The sequence below is a fragment of the Wyeomyia smithii genome, chromosome 2, assembly GCF_029784165.1.
Source record: "Wyeomyia smithii strain HCP4-BCI-WySm-NY-G18 chromosome 2, ASM2978416v1, whole genome shotgun sequence".
Lineage (NCBI taxonomy): Eukaryota > Metazoa > Arthropoda > Insecta > Diptera > Culicidae > Wyeomyia > Wyeomyia smithii.
The window spans coordinates 223,271,370-223,294,688 of record NC_073695.1 but is presented as its reverse complement, the minus strand read 5'-3'; the positions used below and the strand labels follow the sequence as shown (position 1 = coordinate 223,294,688).

The 23,319-nt window shown below is 42.3% G+C and overlaps 1 protein-coding gene across 5 annotated transcripts in view; it reads right to left on the bottom strand.

Moving 5' to 3' along the window:
- Positions 1–277: 277 nt before the first annotated feature.
- The window catches only part of LOC129723330 (phospholipase B1, membrane-associated-like), a 40,431-nt gene continuing 17,389 nt past the window's right edge, over positions 278–23,319 (bottom strand). For 4 of the 5 annotated variants that reach the window (XM_055677505.1, XM_055677504.1, XM_055677506.1 and 1 more), the window contains exons 2-7: positions 10,751–11,184; positions 1,797–1,975; positions 1,052–1,494; positions 878–995; positions 649–725; positions 278–578 (exon numbers count right to left, since the gene is read on the bottom strand). In XM_055677505.1, the coding sequence (XP_055533480.1) occupies positions 443–578; positions 649–725; positions 878–995; positions 1,052–1,494; positions 1,797–1,975; positions 10,751–11,054 (1,257 nt within the window). In that variant the 5' untranslated portion in view covers positions 11,055–11,184 and the 3' untranslated portion in view covers positions 278–442. Of the gene's footprint in view, positions 579–648; positions 726–877; positions 996–1,051; positions 1,495–1,796; positions 1,976–2,033; positions 2,259–10,750; positions 11,185–23,319 lie in introns of those variants that run through there. The other variant, XM_055677508.1, reaches the window with a different exon arrangement.

Genomic DNA, 23,319 nt, shown 5'->3' with positions numbered 1-23,319 from the left:
CGTGCCAAGACAACCCATGCATTGCTGCTGCACTCTATGGAGGGCCTGAACTAAAATCGAGATCAACGAGGCGAACGGGATAGCAACCTGGCCGACGGACGACGGACTCGAACTCAATGAGGCATGCCCGCAGGGTTTCGTAATTGTTAACAATTATCAATTAAAGTCATTCGGTTTTCTCTGGAGCAGGTGAACTTACTTCTCGATAGACTAGACTGAATGGATTGTGATGGATATGTTTGCCGAACAAAAATGCTCACTAAAATGGTATCCTTAACGTAATTAACACATTACGAGCTGTTACCTAACCTACCGATTTAATTGAAATCGTTCAATCAGTTGAAAATGTGTTCTACAAACTATTTGAATTAGCATCAGAAAAACAATGCCTAAATAAATTATCTTAAACGGAATAACGCTCCGCGTTCTTTTTGGCAGTTGGTTAGCTATTATCATAGGTAAACAGGTAGGGTGCCTTCGCAGTCGGGCATTTAAAGTTCTCGAACAGCGGTTTCCAGTTGGTGGTTTTGCTACCCACCGGTTGCAGCATATTATTCCACAACGCCGTGCCAGCGTACCTGCCGGGCAAATGAGATGTAAATACAATACACAATTTGTAAGGATTATACGCTAGATCGGTCCACTTACGCGTTTCCTTTCTGGCTCATGTGGAAACAATCGTACGCTAGCAACGAGTAGTCCACGCTTCGGCCGTTCATTTTCAACTGTGAGCGAAAAGAGTGGGTAAGATTAGCGCGATAATCCATTTCGGACAATTGTCTATTTGCGTAACAAATTGGCTTTGTGCCAATACAGATTTGATGAAAGCATTGACCAGGAATGTGATACATAAGAACATTGAGTGTAGAAAAATTACCGTTATATTTGTTGACCACGGCTGATGAACCACTGCAAACTCATCCAATCGTCGGAACTCGTCCATTTTGACAACTTCCATCTCAACCTTCACCATCTCCTCTTGTATTCTCCGCCATCTGCAAGTATGTTTGTCTGTTTTATTTTAATTTCTAGGGAACATCTTGTCATTTACCTCGCCCTTGACGAATCAGTCTGATTGTACAGCTTCCCGACCCAGCAGGAGCATTCCCCATGATGCAACGTATGGCAGATGCCCGGTTTCGGACTAATCGACACGACCGTTTCCACCGACGGAATCGACACGACGTTGACGAAAGTCCGTGGCATATTATCCCGCAGGTACTGCAACGCCTTGATCATTCGCAACCGGTGCTTTTCCGGCAGGTCGTCCGGGTGCTGCATGGTGCACACGAACGAGCAGATATCGTTCCCGCCGATACTGATGGTGACCAGTTTCCAGTCCCGCTTGAAATCAACCCGAGGATCGGACCGGATTCGTCTGACTAGTGCACGTGCCATGAAGGGCATATCGTACGAAACGGCTCCAATTTCAGCCATATTGAACTGCGTTTCCCGATGGAAGGGATATGCATCCCCTAGGGAGTAACCGACCAGCTGAAAATATTAAAGCAGATGATTACTTACGATGATTACATAAATCGTGACTCCGATTACTGCTCCAAATAATTATTTCACCACGAACTAAACGAACGTGCTCCATTAATTCGGAGAGTGTTAACAGTACAACCGGAATACCAATTACCATGATCGTATCATTAAAACTTTATTACTGCCACTCACAAACAAACAATAATAAAATATTGACGTCAAATCGGACGTGCAAGTCGAAAACAAAACAAAAAAAACTACCCAGTACAGTTACGAAATAAAGTTTCGCGTTACGATCATATACCCACCTTTGGATTGAACTCTTTCAGAATATTCGGCAGCGTTGTTACGTTTCGCCAATTCCATTGGCCTCCGATGCACCAGGCAAGGCCTCGGTTTTCCATGTACAGACCTAGCATGCTGTCAGATGCTGCCCCGCTGGCGGCCGTCAGCGAGTCCCCCATCGCGGCAATCACGCTGATGTCACCTGAAAAGAGAGGACATTGAAATTATTGTTTTCAGAAATTTTTTGCTAGTTTGGTGACGTTGATGAGACAGCATCATTTCATCTTGTTTATTCCTGGAAAATATACTTGTTTTCATCTTTGTGAATTTTTAATAATTAAGTTTTACTCTCTAATTTATATTTCCAAAGCGCTTCACTTTACTAGAGCTTGAAAACCCCCAAATTTGTTGCGCCGTGCCTGAACTTTAAATGACTAGCACTCGCCATCTTTGGGTATTTTGACCTTATGTGCCCTCAAAATTGAATATGGCTCTCTTTAAATCGCGATTTCATTAAAATTAAAAACATATATACGATGAAAAATTACAGCTCTGAAGAAAAACACGGTTTCCTTCGATTTGAATATTATCGTTTTTGAGGTGTAACCATAGGTGTTGACCTGCTATGGGTATTTTTAAAACCAGAATGGTACCCAAAGTTCGGACCCCACAGGACATTATGAAATCAAAAACGATTGCATCCGGTTTCTGGAAAACATTTGAGAATGGCCGAATATCGAGTACTTGTTTACGGCACGGAGGAGGGTCAGAAGTGCGTCCCAATTATCGCAGAAGTTCCGCAAGGTTCTATCCTGGGCCCGGTGTTGTGGAATGTCATGTATGACGGAGTGTTGAAACTCAAGTTCCCTGTAGGGGTTGTGATCGTCGGCTTTGCAGACGACATAACGCTGGAGGTTTACGGCGAGTCTATCGAGGAGGTCGAGTTGACGGCCGCGCGCTGTATACGCAAGGTCGAGGATTAGATGCGCTCCAGGAAACAGGAGCTCGCGCATCATAAGACGGAGGTCACGGTTGTGAACAACCGTAAATCGGAGCAACAGGCGGTGGTCAGAGTCGGAGACTGCACCATCACCTCGAAGCGATCCCTGAAGCTCTTGGGGGTTATGGTGGACGACAAGCTCACGTTCGGGAGTCACGTCGACTATGCCTGTAAGAGGGCCTCAACGGCTATTGAAGCACTATCTCGTATGATGTCCAATAGCTCAGCGGTTTATGGCAGCAAGTGGAGACTTCTTGCCAGCTAGTTTTCGTCCTTACTTGGGTATGGTAGGCCAGTGTGGTCCAGAGCGCTAGGTACTAACAGTTACCGTGGTACACTGGAAAGTACCTACAGGCTCATGTGCCTGAGAGTTGCGAGTGCGTATCGTACGGTGTCATACGATGCAATCTGTGTCTTGTCCGGCATGATGCCTATCAGCATCGCCATCAAGGAGGACAGAGAGTGTTTCGACCAACGTGACACAAGGGGCATACGAGGTACCAGAAGGTCATTCTCGATGCTCCGCTGGCAGCGGGAATGGTCCAACTCCACAAAGGGCAGATGGACCCACCGACTCATACCGGAGATACCCGGCTGGGTCGGGAGACGACATGGTGAAGTGAACTTCCACCTGATACAAATCCTGTCAAGCCATGGTTGTTTCAGGCAATATCTGCACAGGTTCGGACACGCGGAGTCCCCCATGTGTCCGAGTGCGTGGAGGAGGAGGAGACTGCTGAGCATGTCTTCTTCGTATGCCCCCGTTTCGTAAGAGCGAGGAGCGACATCATGGCTGTGAGCGGGCCTGGCACTACTCCGGACAATCTAGTCCGGGGGATGTGCGACGACCCGGACATCTGGAACGCGGTCTGTGCGGCCGCCTCTCAGATTGTCCTGGAGCTGCAACGTGTGTGGCGGGTCAACCACCAACACGCCAGTGGTAGCTAATTACCAGTCTCCAGGTAGTTAGCTAGGAGGTTAAAAGAGTAAAGAGTGTGCATTACGCACAAAAGCCACTCCCCGACGTAATACTTAACCGTCGTTCCGGGAAGACCAGGGCTAGAGACTGGAGGGGTTTTAGTGGGTCGAGACAGGGATCAGTAGGTGCCTGAGGGAGTGTAACTACCCCAGCATCTGTCCCCTAGTCTCATCCCCACACCCTGAGTTCTCTTCTCAGGTGTCTATTTGCAGATTTTCCCGCCACCTTTAAATTAAAAAAAAAAACAGTACCGGGCCCAGGAACCCCTGCGGTAATTAGGACACATTTTGACCCTCATCTGTGCTGTAAACCAGCACACGATTCTGGAAATAATGTTCCAGAATTTTGTACAAAAACAGCGGAAACTAAGCGAGTGGGCTATGGAATCCCAGCTAACACCATTGAACGCATTTTTCACGTTAAATGTGACGATTGCGCAATAGCGAATGCCCCATCTTATACGCTGGACATTAAGACCAGCTTCTGTCGCTTCCATCTCTCTGGGAATGTACAATCACCCCGGCACTTCTGCATGACTTCCCGAAATAGTCCAGGGGCCTCTTTGATGGCCAGCTTCGCAGCCAGATTCGGAATCCCATCCAAGCCCGGTGCCTTGCTCACCTTCAGGGAGTTGGCGATCACGATGAGTTCCTCATTCGTAACCATTTCCGCCTCCTCTGCCTCGGCATGGCTAACGTCGTCACTCATATATTGGGTGTTCGGCAGGTTGGCCGACCACCTCTGTTCTAAGTTTGAGATACTGTAACGTCGGTGAAGTAACTGGCCAGTCGGAGGCCAAGGATTTAGACATGATCCGCTCTAACATCGCTAGTGATTTTTCTGCGGGCGCCACCGCACCCTTGGTCTTAGCCGTCACCATCATATCTTAAGCGCCGTTTTTGCGGAACTGAGTGCCGCTCGATGATCTTCCCTTTCTTCGTTGGTTCGCGCACGTTGAGTCCTTCTTCTCGCGTGAAGGAGGTCCGCTATCGCGTCGGTCCACCAGTAGACTGGTGGCCTTCCATGGCGGTTCCTAGGCATGGTGGCGTCACACGCCCGCGAAAGTATAGCAACAAGTTGATCAGCGTCCGGGCGACGAATTCTGCTCGTCTCGTGCTCTCGTTTGATCACTTCCGCAAATACCTCCGCATTAAAGTGTGATATCCTTCACCCGTGGGAAGCTGGAGTTTCTATTCTATTCGCCGCATGCTGTCTCGTTTCACGGTCTACACTATAACAGGTCACCAGGTGGTCGCTATGAGTGCCATCGTCCACCCTCCAGTTGGTGATCAGTTCTGGACTACAGAACGTCACATCGATGATCGACTCTGCGCCGTTTCTACCGAAGGTGCTCTTCATGCCGACGTTGGCCAGATCTATGTTGAGCTTTGCCAAAGCCTCCTCCCTCTGGTTTGTGCGTCGACTTCCCCACTCGGTTGCCCATGCGTTGAAGTCGCCCGCCACCACCAACGGTGATAGACCGATCAGCTCCACGGTGGCTCGGTCGATCCTTGCGAACTGCTCGGTAGACCAACGAGGCGGAGCACCTTGACAACCGCGAATCCTTCGTTTGAGGTTGACACTACCTCCTGAACCGAGTACCTACTTGTCGTCCATATTGCCGCCATATCGTACCCGTCCGAAATCCAGTTACCGCGATGGCGATGTCTGACAACGACTTAGTTACTGCTTGGTATAGCAGTTGCTGAGCCGCGTAATAGTGGTTCAAGTCGATATAGGCATATAGACCAGAATGTCCGCTAGACATAGTGGATGAGGTGCTTGAGAGGATTATCCCCAATAGACTTGCGAGATTCTCGGAAGGTGAATATGATCTTTCAGTTCGGTTTCGGGAAGGTCTACGGTGAATGCTATTCTCTCCGGAGCCCCGAGTGCTCAAATACGGAAGAAACCGTAGAGCACATGATCTGAATATGTCCTCGTTTCGCGCAAGCGGGATTCGATATGGCGGTGTGCGGATCGGACACCACCCTGGATTTTTGGTAGGTAAAATGTGCGCGGATGAGGCCCTCTGGACAGCGGTTAGCGCGACTACTTCCCGGATGGGGATGCCCATCGAAGTGCCGGAGTGAGCTAAATTCTTGTCTCCTGCTAAAAAGGGGGTGCATCAAACACAAAAACCGGCTCCTCCAATTAATAGCACACGGTAGTTCTAGGAAGCATACGATACTAGGACTGGAGACTGAGGGTTTTGATGGATCGGATCTAACTAGTTCAACCTCACTTTCAGAGTTATCATCTCAGGTGTATGATAGCAGATTTTCCACCACCTCGAAAAAAAGTCGTTAGACATTCGTTTATCCACCCAGAACTATAAAATGATCCAGTGAATTGCATTGAACCGCCTCTTGATTTCAGCAGTTCGGTCAGGATACTATCCATTTCTGCAGCTTTGCCTTTTTTTAACTCCGCCTGTGTTGGTGGCTATACAGCTCGTCCGTCAATTCTCTCACTCTTCTCCATCCTCACCGTCCAGCAGTGTCTGGTGTGTTCTCTCCACTTGATTGAACCCGTCTGTTTATCAGTAAAGGGTTTGCTGTCCTTGTCGTTATTCGGTGTAGGAAAGTTCCTGCTTCTAATATTGTTGACTATTCCCGCGCAACTTTTTCCTGGCAGGCTTTCGCTTCGCTTCTCGCTTCTACCGACGCACAGTGTGTCCAAATCGAGAAACGGACGGCAAAACTATATTTTCAAGTCCTATCTTATCCATATGTTCTAGAAAGTTGCTTCGTTTACTGCTGTCCTTCATATGCTTTAATGGAATAAGTTACAAATTTCGCCGTATAGAGGGCGCCATACCTAACTTTTAAACGTGACTTGTTAGACGAATAGTTTCTTCTGCAAAATTGTGTAGAATTTTATTACAAAACTGTTTGCTGAATACCTCAAAATTCTAGAAATTGAGATTTCAGAGCTACAAGACGTTTTCTATAAAGGCTTTTTAAAAGCAGTTTTTCATCCATATGTTCAACTCTAAGGCCTAAAACATGACTGTATAAAATTGAGAGTGACGTGGTAAATCAAGATGAACAATTTCTAGCGATATATTGGTTGTTTTATACAGTATTCATAAATAAAAACTGGAAAAAAGTGTTTTTTAAGGCTTTTTTATTTAAGTTAAAACTCGAAAAGGCGCAAACGAATCCAAGCTTCTATGAAGCCATTCGATAGAGTACCTTTCCGACTAACAGAAAAACACAAAACTACAGTGGGTTATTTGTAGTTTTGAATATATGGCCAACTGAAGTTTCCGATTTTTACATGCATTTGTGCGCTCTTTATAGCACAAAGGCCGGCGCGTACACTACGTTTCCGTTTCTATGCCCAACGAACAGACACCACAATGCTAAGTCTAGAAACGGACGGAAATAGGAAATTTTGGAGTCCAATGTTATCATTATCTTCTAGAAAGTTGTTTCTTTTACTGTTGTCCTTTATATGCTTCAATGCAAACCGCTACAATTCTCACCATATAGAGGGCGCCACACCTAACTTTTGAACGTGACTTGCTAGACGAACAGTTTCTTCTGCAAAGTTGTGCAGAATTTTGTTACAAAACTGTTCTTCTGCAAAGTTGTGCAGAATTTTGTTACAAAACGAAGCAACTTTCTAGAATATATGGATAAGATAGGACTTGAAAAAATAGTTTTGCCGTCTGTTTCTCGATTTGAACACACTGTGCGACGGTGAACTCTTTTTTTGGCAGCTCTAGTATTCCCATATATCTCTCTTTGCTTCGATACGTAGCCACTATTTGCATCCCGGGCAGGAGAGCATAACAAAATCATAACTCATTTATAACATGTTTAGCAATGAGGACTTATCGTGTTATTCGAAATATATTCACGTTTCGAAAATGCATATGAAAATATCATAAAATTTTGATTTCATATCTCGCTATGCCTTCAATGATATATTTGAGTTGATTTTAAAATATCTCATTAAAAGTAGTTGTTAAAGTGAAAATTGTTTGTTATTGATTATTTATAATATATTAGGTATGCATTGAGTGTTCAATAAGATGAAAATATCTGAATCGGACATTTTCGTGATTTTTGATGCAAATTATTGGTTTGTTATTGAAATATCAAGCATTGTTGTTCATTTAGTGGAAGGAACAATGTTTTGGTATTATTTTTTGTTATTTTACCAACTATGTTAACCATATTAAGATCATAATGAGGTGTATTTTCAATATCTGGTTGTGATATTATAATGATATTTTCTCCTGCTCGGGATATTCAATAAACTATTAAAATAAAATTTTATACAGCTTTGCAGAAAACAAATTCATCTAGCAAGTCACGCTAAAAAATTAGGTGTGACGCCCTCTTTACGGTGGAAATTGAAACTAAGCCTATTAAAGGAAGCATATGGAGGACAGCAGTAATAAAAAAACAACCATGGACTTGAAAATTTCATATCTCCGTCCTTTTCTCGATTTGGTCCCAGGTCTCAGTCTGTATGTTGGGCATAGAAACGGAAACGCTGGCTTATAACTTAAGCTGGCCATGTTTCCGAAACAACAAATAACCTAGTGTAATTTTCTGTTAGTCAGAAAGATACTCTATCGGATGGCTTCATGGAAGCTTGGATTCATCCGCACCTTTTCGAGTTACAACTCCAATAAAAAAGCCTTTAAAAACTCTTTTTTCATTAATATTGTAATACTGAATACTAATCAATGTATCATTAGTAAATGTTCATCTTGATTCACCGCGTCTTTATAAATTTGGAACAGCCATGTTTTAAGCATTAGAGTTGAACATATGGAAAGCTGCATTCAAAAAGTCTTTTTAGAAAAAGTTTTGTATCTCTGAAATCTCAATTTATAAACGGTTTATAATACGGTGAAAATAATAACTAAATACATTAAAGCATGTGTAGTACACCAGTGAACGAAGCAACTTCCTTGAAGATATGGATAACATAGGACTTGAAAAAATAACTTCGCCTTCCTTTTTTTTTAATTGGCCCAAGCCAGCGTTGTTTACAATAAGCGTTGTTTACAATGAGGTCATTGACTGGGATATATTACAAAAATTCACATCAATGGACAACGTAATTCTAATTCCCTAACAAAAAAGAATAAAAAGGTTTGTCATACTGCCTCACTAGGCCTATGGTACCTACATCCAAGCTTGTTATTTTTCTCAATATGTGCAAAGAACGGAGTTAACATTCACGCACTTCTTCTCCAGCCTGAGCGCTGGGTGCAGCAATATTTTGCACCACACTTCTTTCTTCTGCTTCGTGCGTGCCTTAGCCACTCACAAAAAATCACTTGCTGCTCACACCATAGAAGAGTGAAACGAGAGTGGTGAATTACTCTAGAAAGAATACACAGAAGTACACTGCAGTATGCACTGATGCGATAATACAACAGTGACAATTCATAGAAAAATGTGATGCGGAGTGTGAGAGTGATGCTCTCTATGATTTTCAATTTGAAAAATGTTCTATTTTCGAGATATTTAGTGGAATTTATTATAAATAATTTATTATTAATCCTCTAGTACCCAGTGTCGCCTTTAGACGGTCTTCAGTTGAACCTCTGAAAAGCTTCAATATTAACTTAAAAAATGTTTATAAAGTTTCAAAGTAATTTTTTCGAAGTCCGTCTGAAATTCAATTTGGGCACTAGAGGGTTAAAAGGTTTTTGCAAAGCAAACTCGACCGATTCAAAAAACGCAATCTACTTTCCCTCCAAGATGCTCGCTTAATTTGGTAAATGCTCAAGAGACGCCCTTAAAAGTCACTGCAGTAAGCTCTGTGGTGTACTTATTGGGCGTAATGTCCTTTCGTGTGGGAAAGCTCGCCGCCTTTAGACGGTCTTCAATTGAACATCTGGAAAGCTATACAAGAACTCAAAAAATGTTTATAAAGCTTCATAGTGATTTTTTCGACGTACGTCTAATAACTAATTTGGGCACTAGAGGGTTAAGTGAGTAGTAAAATATAGGAAATAATTCAAAACATTGAAATCATTTATGCCGGCTAACGCCGCGTACATCTATCTAATAGGTGTGCAGCCAAGTTCTCACTGTTTGTCAATAGATGGCGCCAGCTGGTTGATTTTATATAACAATTAATTTACTATTCTCCTTATTTTAAATTTTACAGAATTTATTTGTTTCCAAATTAAAATTGATTTTCCATAGAGTTCACCTAACATGGATTAGTGAACGAAAATTTTTGTATTTGGGTGTTTTTTTATCTTGCATACGTTCCTCGCAAAAAAAAATACTCCAGTGTATTTTGTTTTTGCAAATATTACACAGTCGACAAAAGCAAAATAGTTTCTTTAGAAAAATTATAGCTATCAATCATTTCTGTGAAATTTGGAGCCTCTAGCCAGTGCAGAAGCGCACCGAAATGCTGCAGGGTAATTGTTCGCTGGGTTCGTCACTTCGACGTGTGCTTACGGGAAAGCTCATTTTAATCTTTGAAAAAGTGATAATGGCTAGGGGCACCAAAATTCACACGAATGGTTAAAATGCTATAATCTTTCATTTTTTCCAGTTCAAGCTCTAGGGAAAAATTTGTGTTGTTCAGTGTTATTGTCGATTATTTTCAACTACCTTTAAATCTCATATTCTACAACTTTATATTCTGCCCTAAATTTTTATTTAATTCAAGCATTTTTTAAATTTTGCAAAGTACTTTACTGATGGCTTAAGACTTAAATCCAGGTTTTCAGTCGTTTGTTATCATTTTATTAGCACCAAATTTACATGTGAAAATTGAGTTGAGTTGCAGCGAAATTTAAAATTTTTGATGATTTGTTGTATATTTCTAACTTGTAATCTTATCATAATGCCATTTCGCTTCCTTGAATATAAGTGTTTTGGTAATGCCGGTATTACTGAATTTTACGACTTCAACGCCTTTATAAATTATATACAGCTGTTTACCTTATTATTCATAATTGCCTAGTTATTCCCGAGTCCTTAAAAATGATTCAACTTTTGACTCACCTGGTCGCAGTTTGTGAACACTCTTCGGCGGCCGATCGCTTCGACCCAGCGAAATATTGCACGGGAACGGTAAATCGTCCGGTATCTTGTCCTGCAGAAAGTAACCACGTGTGCGCATGCCCGTACGGCCAACAAAGTTGAACATCCATTCTCGGAAAGTGTGAAACATATCACGCATCGACCCGGTATCCAGTGACGTTGTTTGATCCGTCACATCCACGCTCAGAGTTATTACCGCGTGAAGCACCAACAGAAAAGTGATACCATAGGTAGAAATTTTCCGTACACTTGCGGCAGCACTCATTATCCACTATGTCTCTCGGGTACTGTCTTCAACACTATCACTTCCGGAACAACACATGACCCTTCGCTTCCAGAAAAAGCTGCTTCTGTCACTTGAACTCCGACATCAACTGAGCGAAGGTCCGGTGAGGCTGGCGAAAGAAAACACGTTTATCAACAACAATGTCGTCATCGTGTGCAGAATACAACTCAGTTACTCAGACATTTCGCAGACACCTCTTGGGGAAAACACCGACAAATGTCTGTGCAAATGCGATCCCGAGGACACCCTTCGAATAACCGTGCACAGTGTGCTAAAACTCAACGTGTTCGACCAAAGTCAGCGTGCAACAGTCTTTCCTTTATAAAAAGAGTCGCTTCTTTCATGGCCATCATTTGTTTCACTGTAAACATCACATTATTTCTCCCAGGTCGGAACTGAACAAATGTATGCATGACTCAAACGAAACGTTTATTTTTTTCTTCTTGTTTGCCTTTCTGAATTGGGGCCTAAAACGTTCCAAAGTGCCTCTCACTAGTACCCACCAATATTGATTCATTTCACTTTCGGTGAACGCTTTCGGGTGTAAACGTCCGGCTAACAACCGGATTTTGTGCCATGCTCCGCCGCCACCCAGCGCCTGCATAGCACATCATTGTTGATTCATTCATGATCATAATGTCTACAGTGTGGACTGAGCAAATAGCAGATGATGTGGCGCCTCCAAAGCAAACCTGAACTCGGCCAATGTCCCTTAAGATGCAAGCCAGCTGAACGGTGGAATATCACACCGTCATCGTCACTAGGTAGCGACATGGTTCGAACTAAGCGAAACCTCCCGCCACTCTCGATACCCCCCGCGGGTAAGGCATAGGGCTTTATGATACCAGCTTATGCAAGCCAATTATTTCACTTATGTTTCCCATCATTTACCTCTTTCCGTAGTTTGGTTGCGAGGGCCGCCTTGCAGAGCAGTCTCCGGAATCGGCAAGTTCAAGTTCATGGCTGATTTCTACGGCTAGTTTTATTTTACGCTTGTCGTGAATTTGGTCAGCGGCACACGACCAGTAAAGGCTAAATTTCTCACGTAGTAATGATGCAACGGAATCGTGCTTTCTTATAGTGAATTTATGATACACACAACCGGTTCATATAACGGGACGGCCTCGACAGTTGAGTGTAACTAGTTGCATAAAATGCCAAATTATGTTTCGGTTTGTGTGCTAAGCATTCGCAATAGTGTGTGATATCGAGTTATATTGAATGATCATAATACAATCGATCAACGTCACAAAAGACAACCTTGAAAAAAAATTTTGTTATAAAAAATAATTAGTAAGACAATAAATAATAATTTTGATTGCAACACAGACTTGTTGATGTTGTTTCGCTTATGTCTCACTACTGTATTTCTACTTTTATACAATTTTAAGCAGTTTTTTTCCTCCGTTATACCTACTCTTGAAAAATTGAGCAAAAGTTTTTCTTATATTGGCTAACTTCTGCCGGCAATACTTTTATCTTTAACTCTATAGGCATTCATTGCTTGTACTTTTGATGCCTCTAAAGTTTGTTTTTCTCTTTAAAAACTGTATGGAATTCACAATGAATTTTGTATGCCGTAGTATTCCTACCATTTTTAAAATTTTTGTTTACCGATTGTAGATTCTTGGCACCAAATTTTGAAATACATGGCCCAAAACCAAACTGATTTCATAACAATTTTAAATACTCTGGAAAAAACAGAATAGAAATGCAAAATTCCAAAAGAAACATTTTTGATTCAAATAAAACTTCATATACAGGCTGCTATCTATGTTCCTTGTTTTAAATTCTCAGGGGTCAAATATGGCCACATTTGATGGAAAAACTCTTCTACGCATATAACCTAACGTTAATCTGCACGCTCAATTTTTCTTGAACACTCTTCCCTCGCATTAACTATTTTCAATAATTCGTCTGATTCATAAAAAATACATCCTTAGCCCATGTGCAAACACATCCTACATCCTATAAGTGCAAAGTTTCGACCAAATCCAAAATGATTTTTATATTCTACAATTTTGATTTAAAAATCAATATCAATAGACATACAAATGTACTAATGAACATATCAACATATATTTGTGCCGTATGAAACGGATGTGAATTGAACATAATTTAGCTATAATTGTTTTCAATTTTTTTTTCGGTTGGCAAATGACTGGGCATGTGTAACTTGACACCCCAATGTGGTCACTCACCTCTGTCCAGCAAATCATATTTCTCCACGAGGTGCAGACCGAGATACGAAATACGAAATGGAGTCCCATAAGCAGGATGTATCGCGACCCTGGTAAGGTAGCATACCGAAACCTCTCCTAACCACGAACAACGAAACTAGAAATACGGAACGGTACAATCGCAAAGACCTTGGCTGCGAACACGGAAACAGAAAACGGTAAAGGATTGGAAATTGTGTACTTGGAACGTCCGATTTCTCAATGAACGCTTGCTTGAGAACTACAGCGGCAGGGAGTCAAAATCAAAGGAGTTTCGGTGGTCAAATTTCGGAGGAAGGGAAATCTGTGCAGTAGACCCTATTGCATGCACTGTAGTTACTGTAGTAAATGTGGTACTTACTACAGTGGCGACCTCTGAGATGTTCTCGAGGTACGATGTTGGCCTAACAAGCCAGTCGTCTCAGGTCCGAGTCTCAGCTTGGGAGAGACTGTTAATGTGTGTCAATAGGAGGATCGTAGCGCTAGCCCCGCAATTATACTGTACACTAAACAGTCGGCTGTGAAGTCTGTGTATGAAAAAACAGAAGGTCTTGTTCCGAAACGGAGGCTTTGCTTTTTTACTACAGTGGCGGCAAAGCAGCGGAACGGGGCGTCGATTCCGTAGTGTTGGCAAATCAGAAAACAAGAGTCAACCGGTGGAGGCCCGTGAAGGACTGTTTGATGAACACCTATGCACCGATAAACGACAAATCCGATAACGTCGAAGATAAAATCTATGAAAAGCTGGAACGAACCTATGACGAGTGCCCAAATAATGACGTAAAATTTGTCATCGGAGATACAAACGCGCAGGTTGGGAGGGAGGAATCCTTCCGTCCTGTCATTGGAAGTCATAGCATCCACTCGTCAACCAAAAAAAACGGTCTGAGGCTGATAACACAGTGCACCAAAAATTGACTTTTTTTCTGCTTTGGCTTCTATATATATTTTTTATGTGTATTTTTATGGAAAACTAAATTCCTCCGAGTTTGAACATATTTCAACTTAAGGGGCAACAATGGCGCCATTTTGAATTTTTAGGAAACCGGTAATTTTTTATGTTTTTTCGACGCCATTTTGTTTTAAGACCAAATATCAAAATTCTAAGAGTTTGTCCACATATTAGCATCTTTTTACCCATCTTTTGAAAAAAAAATCAGATCTTAAATCGGACAAAAACTGTTTTTTTTAAAGATGGGTAAGAAGATGCTGATATGTGGACAAACTCTTAGAATTTTAATATTTGGTCTTTAAACAAAATGGCGTCGAAAAAACATCAAAAATTACCGGTTTTTCAAAAATTCGAAATGGCGCCATTGTTGTCCCTTGAGTTGAAATATGTTCAAACTCTGGGAAATTTATTTTCGCATCAAACTTCATCGAAAAATCATACATAGAAGCCAAGGCAAAAAAATTGTTGCACTGTGTAATCTTCGCCGCGGCCAGAGGAATGGCCACGTGGAGCTCCTATTTTCCATATTAGAATATTCGGCAACACACCTGGAGGCATCCAGAAAAACTTGCTCCTAGATCGACCCGTACTGATTGACGGTTAGCACTTTTCGGATGTTACTGATGTTAGGTCTTTTCGGGGACCAAACATTGACTCTGACTATTCTCTTGTCGTTTGTAAGACTCGCGCACAGTTGTCGAACGTGCTGAAATTTCGCACAGGTTAGTAGGCCTCATATGCCCAATCTACAAGAAGGGCCGTCGACTGGATTGTTGCAACTATCGAGGCATGACGTTGCTCAACTCCGTATACACGGTGCTCACCCGTATCATGTTCTTTAGATTGCGACCGTTAACGGAATCCTTCGTCGGCGAACACCAGGCTGGTTTTCGACAGAGGCTTTCTACGAGGGATCAAATTTTCACCCTGCGACGGATCGTCGATATGTTCCGGGAGTATATCTTACAGACTCACCAGCTGTTTGTAGATTTTAAGGCGACATACGACTCAGTGAAAAGCAATGAGCTGTGGCAATGCTGGATAATGCTGGAACACGGTTTCCCGACGAAAATAATTGGGCTGAGTCGTATGACGCTGGCGGGATCGAAATCATGCGTGCGGATAGCTGGCGAAACATCAGTCGCGTTTGTAACGTTAGATGGACTGAAGAAGGGGGATGCGCTCTCCGTACGAAGTACGAAGAGCAAACATGCAAAGAAACGTGCTCCTTGATTTTCCGGACGATAATGATTTCTACGGTTGATTGGGCCGTAGAGAAGGCCTTTTGAGTGGGAAGCGGCGAGATTGGGACTCAGCATTAACTCTGCCAAAACAAAGTTCATGGTAACTGGCAGCGGCAGTTCCGGTGGTGTTGGTGCTGAAGTGGAGATTGGTGGAGAACGATTTGAAGTAGTAGAAGATCTCGTTTATCTTGGTACGCTTTGGACATGTGATAACGGTATAAGCCGCGAAGTGAAACGACGAGTTGCAGCTGCGAACAGGGCTTTCGTAGTTTGCAAACTCGCACTAAACTAGCGCCGTATAGAAAGCTAATCCTCCCGGTTGTCCTTTACGGACATGAAGCATGGACGCCGATTGACGAGTGCTCAGAGTTTTTGAGCGTAAAGTTCTGCGATCGATGCTTGGCGGAAAACTGGAAAATGGATGTGTGTGATGCAGACGCATGAATCACGAGTTGTATCAGGTATACAAACATGCTGATTTAGTGAAGGTAATACAGCAGGAAAGGTTTCAATGGACTGGACTTGTGGCCAGAATGCCTGACGAGAGATCCGCCAAAACTATATTCAGCAGAGAACCAGGAAGAGGCCGTCGAGTCCGCGGTAGGCCTCGCAATCGGTAGATAATATGCACGATCTGCTGGTGTACGAGGTGATTGGAGACCGGCTGCCCAAGACAGAAGAAGCTAGACATTTCTAATTCATTCGGCCTTAGACCGGTAAATGGTTCTTAGTTTGTTACTAAGTGATTTTAAGTTTTTTAATTCATTCTATTCTGTCATTTTGCACGGGTCAAGTGCATCTTGACGGTTTGACAAGTTCATTGACTTTTTTCTTAATACATATTGATATTCTACGCTGCAGTTCAACTTTCCCACATTTTGGGTTTTAATATTACTTTCGAATCCATTTTTACACTGTTCCTTTTACCCTACGTCACTAACCTTTAACTCTACCACAGGCTACCACGCTCTCTACCAGTCATCATGTGCTTTGTTTTAGCAGAGTTTCGTGTAGCATTTTTCAATGCGACGTTCAAAAGAAGTTTGTAAACCCTTCACACCAACGTTACGAAAGCATCCAATATTTCACCGGCTACCCTGACACTTGATGTGAAGCCGTCAAGTTTGGCAAGTATCAGTCAGTGCTGTTAGGAAACCATGTTCGAGCCAAATTCGCCATAACTCATTTCTCCAAACTGAATCGTACGCTGTCTTTAAGTCTATGAGCAAGAAGCATTAAAAAGATGTTAGTAGAGTTTGATAGGAGGCCTGGTGTATATCTCAAACTGAGGCTGTCTACCACAGTAACGCACTGGAGCTGTTGACTGTAGCGGCAAACGTGGAGACTTAGAAAGTATTTGGAAGGATGATTTTTTAAGATCCGCACGAAATGCTCGGCGATTTGAGAAGTTGTAGGTGAAGCCTGTGATTACAATTTCAAAGCGCATGTCCAGTGTGCTCGGAGTACTATCTCGTGTCATAACAAATCATGATTCTGCATTCAGAATATTTAAGCAATATTCCGAAGATTATGATGTTGTTCTAGTAGTAGCCATGGGAGCACCATGTACAGATAGACAAAATGAGAAAACTAATCATACCATTCTCACAACTCTCCGTACGATGGTACACGAAGTGGATAGACGGTGGGATGAGAAAGTGCAGAATGTTGTTGTATAAACCGAAGGACATCGTGCAAAACGAGATCTTCTCTATCATTTCCAGCGAAAACCAGGCATGTGGGGAATTTCGTTTAAATACGTAGAAAACCGTAGATTGTACGGATTTCTACGTATTTCTACGATGAGAACACCACGTCGTTCAAGTTGTTAGAAAAGATTTGTGGTCGGGTCGGGCGCTGTCACGATGGTCCTCCGGTGAGACAGGGGGTTGGTGCAGGCCTTAAAAGCTAGTCGTAAAAATCATCAATACAGGAAGCAAACAACGTAAATACGGACCGGACAAGCAGCATAGATCCAGGTGACTAAAAAGGACTAACGATTGGAAACTCGGATCATGGAACTGCAAGTCTCTTAATTTCTTGGGAGTATTCCGCAAGTTCGACATCTTAGCGATGCAGGAGTTTTGCGGTACATACGTATTGAGTAGGTTATACTATCTACCAGAGCAGCGGCAACACACAAGGGTAAAAGAAAGAAGCGCGTGATTGGGTGATGGCTAATCGACAACAGAATGTGCAAGTAGTGGATAAGCGGCCGTTTCTGCGAAGTTAGCATCAATAACGTGCAGATTCCTCATCTAGGAAAAAAAACCATGACGATAAGGACGCCTTGTACGCGCATCCGGATCTTGCATATATTGGCTGCCTCAAAAATGACGCAAAAACGTCATAGGAGATCTCAACGCTCAGGTCCGGCAGGATGAGGCTTTTACATCGGTTATTTGGAAGTTCAGCGCACACCGACTCACGAACGCCCTCCAAGAACATATCGTAGTACCTACTTCCAACATACCCTCCCATATAGGTACACCTGAAGGTAACCACAACAGACCGAATCGCGAATGGATCCATTGACGGAAAGCACTCCTCGGATATTATCGACGCCCGAACCTATCGTGACACTAACGTCGATAAAACCTGGAGCGACTTAAGCTCCCTGAAGTCGTCACTGAGTACGTGCAAAGCTTTGAGGCAGTGTTACCGAATCTGGGAGAATTTATCGAAGTCCCTCTACAGGACACTGGAGTAATGTAAATGCAGCCATTAACAGCACAGCGGATGGTGCTAATGGGGAGAGATGGTTGGGTTTCGGGTTTTCAAACCCGAACCCGACCCGTACCCGTCGGGTTCGGGTTTGAAAATTTTCGAAGGTGTCGAGTTCGGGTTTGGTGGGAAAAAAAATTCGGGTTCGGGTCGGGGTCGGGTTTGAAAATGTCGGGTTTAGGTCTTAAAACCAGAAACCCGACTATATAAAACAAGTACTTTTATAAGATTATGTTGTCTATTTCATGCAACAGTAAAAATCACTAACATTCCAACACCATTCGAAGCTTAAAGCTTCAGGGCAGCCTCAAATTGGTACACAAAGTCAACCCCCAAAAAAAACTTCGAGTCGGGTTCGGGTTTTAGAGTTTCGGGTTCGGGTTCCACACAAATAAAATTTTCGGGTTCGGGTTTGATCGAAGAAAAAAGTTTCGGGTTCGGGTCGGGCTGGGGTTTCAACCGAAAAAAAAATCGGGTACGGGTCGGGTACGGGTTTGAAAAAAGCCAAACCCGACCATCTCTACTACTGGGTTTGACGAGAAGAAGAGTGTCAGACGATCCTAGACGAGAAAAATGCAGTGCGGGCATTGATGCTGCAGTAAAGAACCCGTCATAACGTGAGCCGATAGAAACAGAAACGAAGACAGCAGACCCATCTTTTCTGGGACAAAAAGCGCCGCATAGAAGAGCTGGAGTGTGAGAAAATGGAGCAGCTGTTTCGTTTTTGGGAAACACGTAGATTCTACAAGAAACTAAACGCATCCCGTGTAGGCTTGGTGCCACAAGCTGAAATGTGTCGAGATAAAGATTGTGGAATCTTGGCGGATGAACGTGAGGTAATCGACAGGGGAAAGCAGCACTTAAATGACAACCTGAGTGGCGCAGAGGAAGAGGACCAAGACGAAAGGAGAAACGACTTCGTCGGCACAGTGGGTGAGGGAGACATGCTGCCCCTCACGATAAATGAAGTTAAGGACGTTATCAGCAGCTCAAGAACTACGAACCAGCGGATCATATCCTGTCGTGGCTTCCTGTCAGCACCAACTGATAGTCAGGATCTGAGATACCGAACATATACCGGAGAAGTGGAAGGAGGGAGTAAAAGCAAAGCAAATCCTTGGTGCTACATTTCGATTCGGAACTCGACCTTCTGTTTATTATACACAGACTTCGCAGCCAACTGTTAAGTGTACAGGACAATTGCGTGGCTAGCGCTACGATCCTACTTGTTAGGCCACCATCGTACCTCGAGACCAGCTGGGAGGGAGAGAGTAATATGTTCAATATACAAGAAGGGCGACAAATTGGATTGTGAGAAAATCACGTAACCAGAATATGTTTCGCCTTCTCTTGACGCTAGCACAAAGGTCTGTGGAAAGTTATCAAGCCGATTTTGTGGATGGGCGATCGACAACGAACCAAATCTTCTTTCTGCGACAAATCCTCTAAAAGTTTCGCGAATGTTAAGTCCCCACTTTCACTTTTCCATCCAGTGTCCAGAAAGTCGCTTAATCTGAAAGGGTACAATGCCAGGGGGCAAATATCCCGCAGAACAGGTGTTCGTCTCGAACCCGGCCGGTACATGACTAGGTGTTTGGCCCAAGTGAAGCAAGATCTCGGAAGTGTGGGTCGCTCAAGAAATTGGAAACACGCTGCCGTGGACGGAGTGCGTTGGTGTGTCATTGTGGCACAGGTGAAATCCCGAGGGAAGTTGCATCAGGAGGGTAAGTAAGTATTAATTGACGATGGTCCTATGAGCGACAAATATGAATACTGAATTTGAGCATTTGTTTTGGTGTGAATTTGAGCAATTGAAATAAACTTCGATGGGGACATCATGAACAGCTGAGTGTGCTATTGATACAATAAGTAAGTTTTATAAAACTTACACTCCCTCAGTCCACCTGGCTTGTTGTTGTCCAATCGTTACATAGGTATTGACATCGCGAATCAGTTTTGAAATATCCTGTTTTTACACATTATTTTTCTTGAACATGATTGAAAATATCATTCTCGACGTTTCAGTTCGATTTTTGATCTGTAACAAATGAATATATTCCAATAAAAATGTTGAAACTCTGATTAAAATGAATTCTAATTTTTTGTTTTGTAAATTTGGCATGTAACTACATTTACTGAAAGTTGTATGGAAATAATTTAAATATCATTTTAATTGTAACTATGAATTAGGACCGAGAAATTTGAGAATATTGTTGACACGAACGATTTTATTTCCAATATTATGCAATATAAAGATTGATAAACTGATTCGAGAAGTATCTACTAAACAATAAATTCTACGAATGCAACATTATTCATATCTTTGTCGGAACCATATTGCCAGCTTAACTTATGAATATTCACATTTCCATGTTATTTAATCGAACCGGAATTAGCAATAATAGATTTTAGAATGATGCCTAAATATTATTTCGTGATTGAAAACTTTATTAAATGAGAGTGTTCAGAACCATGCACAGTATCTCTTCTAATTGTGTATTACAAAGTACAAAAATGTAGCTTCCACCCCGCAAAAATGTATGTTTTCGTTGTAATTTCGATCACAAAACTCGAATGTTCTATACTCAAAAATAACCGTTCACTGTGAAATAAACTGTTTATATTCTCTCATAAATCAAGAACGACATGAATCGTTCCATTCAAATCACTATAAATGAGAAGTTGTTTACCACCAAAACGCTGTTAACTAATTAATAACTTTTGAAATTACCATTTATATTGCTACTGCCGATCTCACGGGGACAGTTTATTTCTCGCAGCAAAAAAAAAGACAAGAATGCAGCCACAACCGCATCCGCTGAATGATGGCCTGTTGATTTACTCTTTTCGTTACGGACATATTTATGGGTGTCCATATATGCTGTCGGTGATGACAAAAGTCTAGAAAGAAACCATTATTTTCTTGACAAGGACGCCGAGTCATTCAACTGCGAGAGATTCATGAGTAATCGAAATTTAATGACTAACAGTGCAATAGGCTACCGGTAATTGCTAGTAGAACGCACAAGTACTCTATAGTGTTGTGGTTGAAAGAGCAGGTTTTTCGCGAAGTATGGCATCAACGATCGGTTGAGTTCGAGTTCGAAATTAAATCTCAGGAGGTTATCTTCGAGTGCGTATGGTCAAGTCTTTTCTGAAGGGTTCATTGTCAAGTTTAACTAGGTGTATTTCGGGTTTTAACTGTGACGAATCCAACTCATTGTTTGGGAAATTACTCTTTTCAAAGTCCGAGGCATGATACGTTTTGATCAATATTGCCAGATTACTCAACCGATCGCTACCTGTACTACCGAGTAGAGGCAATTTTAAAATTATTAAGTTGCTCCTTCTTCGCAGGTGAAGCGTGTTCCAGTTTTCCAAGCATAGCAAGTCGCGAATATGCCTTCCTACATATACACTTTAATTGCACCGAACTGGCCCGGCAGTCGATGGCGGTTGACCCTATACAGACCGCATAACTGCATTTCGAATCACAAGTTAAACACAATCCAGCTATATTGCTTTACTCCACTGGCATTTGCATATACGCATTGCGCTGCAAGGTGAAGATTTATTATGCTCCTGACCACAATTGCCTTAAACTGTTTTAATAGACGCGATTGGTAGTGCATTTTGACTTACCAATATTAAATGGAATCTTTAGCGCACCGAATAAAAAAAAATCGGAGAGGATCATTTTCCAAAGCAATTTGCGGTTAAATATGAGCCGGATTGAGCGAGGCACCTGTCTGTCTGGTTCATTTAATTGAACTTCGTTTCCCCAATGCTGTACTTTTCAATTACGAGCGCGTCAAAGGTTTTTTCGATTACTGGCGGTTGCAGCAAACTCAATTTACTATCTACAACTGAACCACACGCGTGAAGCGAAACTTTAAATCCAACCAAAATAGACTGTTTTGAGCATGGTTTAATTATGCCGGCGCCCTATAATTTGCCTATGCCAGATGCAACAACACGCACAAACGGCATTCAAATATTGCTGTGAGCCAAACATACAACACATAGTTATAGCCCAAATTAAGGCATTTGGTAGAAGCGTTTAACGTTTCAAGTTTAGGAGAAAACTCGCAGGTGGGTGACGTCCCCTTTTGTTCACTTGTTGGTCCTAGGAATTGAAAATCAAAAAGCTGCGTTGAAACATAATCCTGTTCCGATTCTAATTGATCGCATTTGATAACAAAATTCTAATCTCTTATAATTTTTAATCCGTAAGGTGTTCAGAAACCTGTCTGGTTTCGCTTATAGATGATTAGAAAGATAATAAATTTATCGAGGAAAGTTATTAGAAAAAAATTTAATACATTCGTCTATTGGTAATAAAATAACCTATGAGTACCTGTAATAGAACCAAATACCAACTACATACAACCAAATAAACGCTACTATGCTTATATTGTAAAGACCAAACTAGTTACCTCTAGTCTGTCTTGGTGCCTGCTATAAGAAATAGATTCCCAGTCAAAGCAGCCTTGCTCGGCAACGACTTGTTGGCAAAGACTAAAAGCTTTAACTATTAATGCTGATGTTCACGAAAATCTCATATTTGATTTGCAGTTTTGAAGTAGAATACTTCTCTCAGGAACATAGGGATGTGAAATGAAAATCTAAAACCGAAAAAAGTGAAAAATATGTCCAATCGGTTAGTTTTCGATGGATTTTTTTCGTTCTTGCAGCAATAGATTGGAAAAACTTCTAAGATTCTTCCCAAAAGAAGATAATTGTAATTTTATTATTCCCACTATTGTACTATTGAAAATAATCAAGTCTTGTCAAAACGAAAAATTCGACCTCTGATTAGTCGTTATATGATTGCTTCCCAAGCACGGTCGACAGAATCATATAACTTGCAATTTAAAACATGCTATCTGGCCTATATAAGAGCCTGTTGCAGCCGAAGCCGCTCATAATAGTTCTAGACAGCGACAACAGCAGTCGTCCTCCCTTAGCAGCAGCTCTAGCAGTGCAGTGGATACCAGCGACGGCGGAAAGCGGCCACAGCTGTGGCGTAGCAATGGATAGCGCACTGGTTGCAGCGGATTTCAGCAACGATAGCAGCTGGGCCAGCTGATGCAGGGACAGTGGAT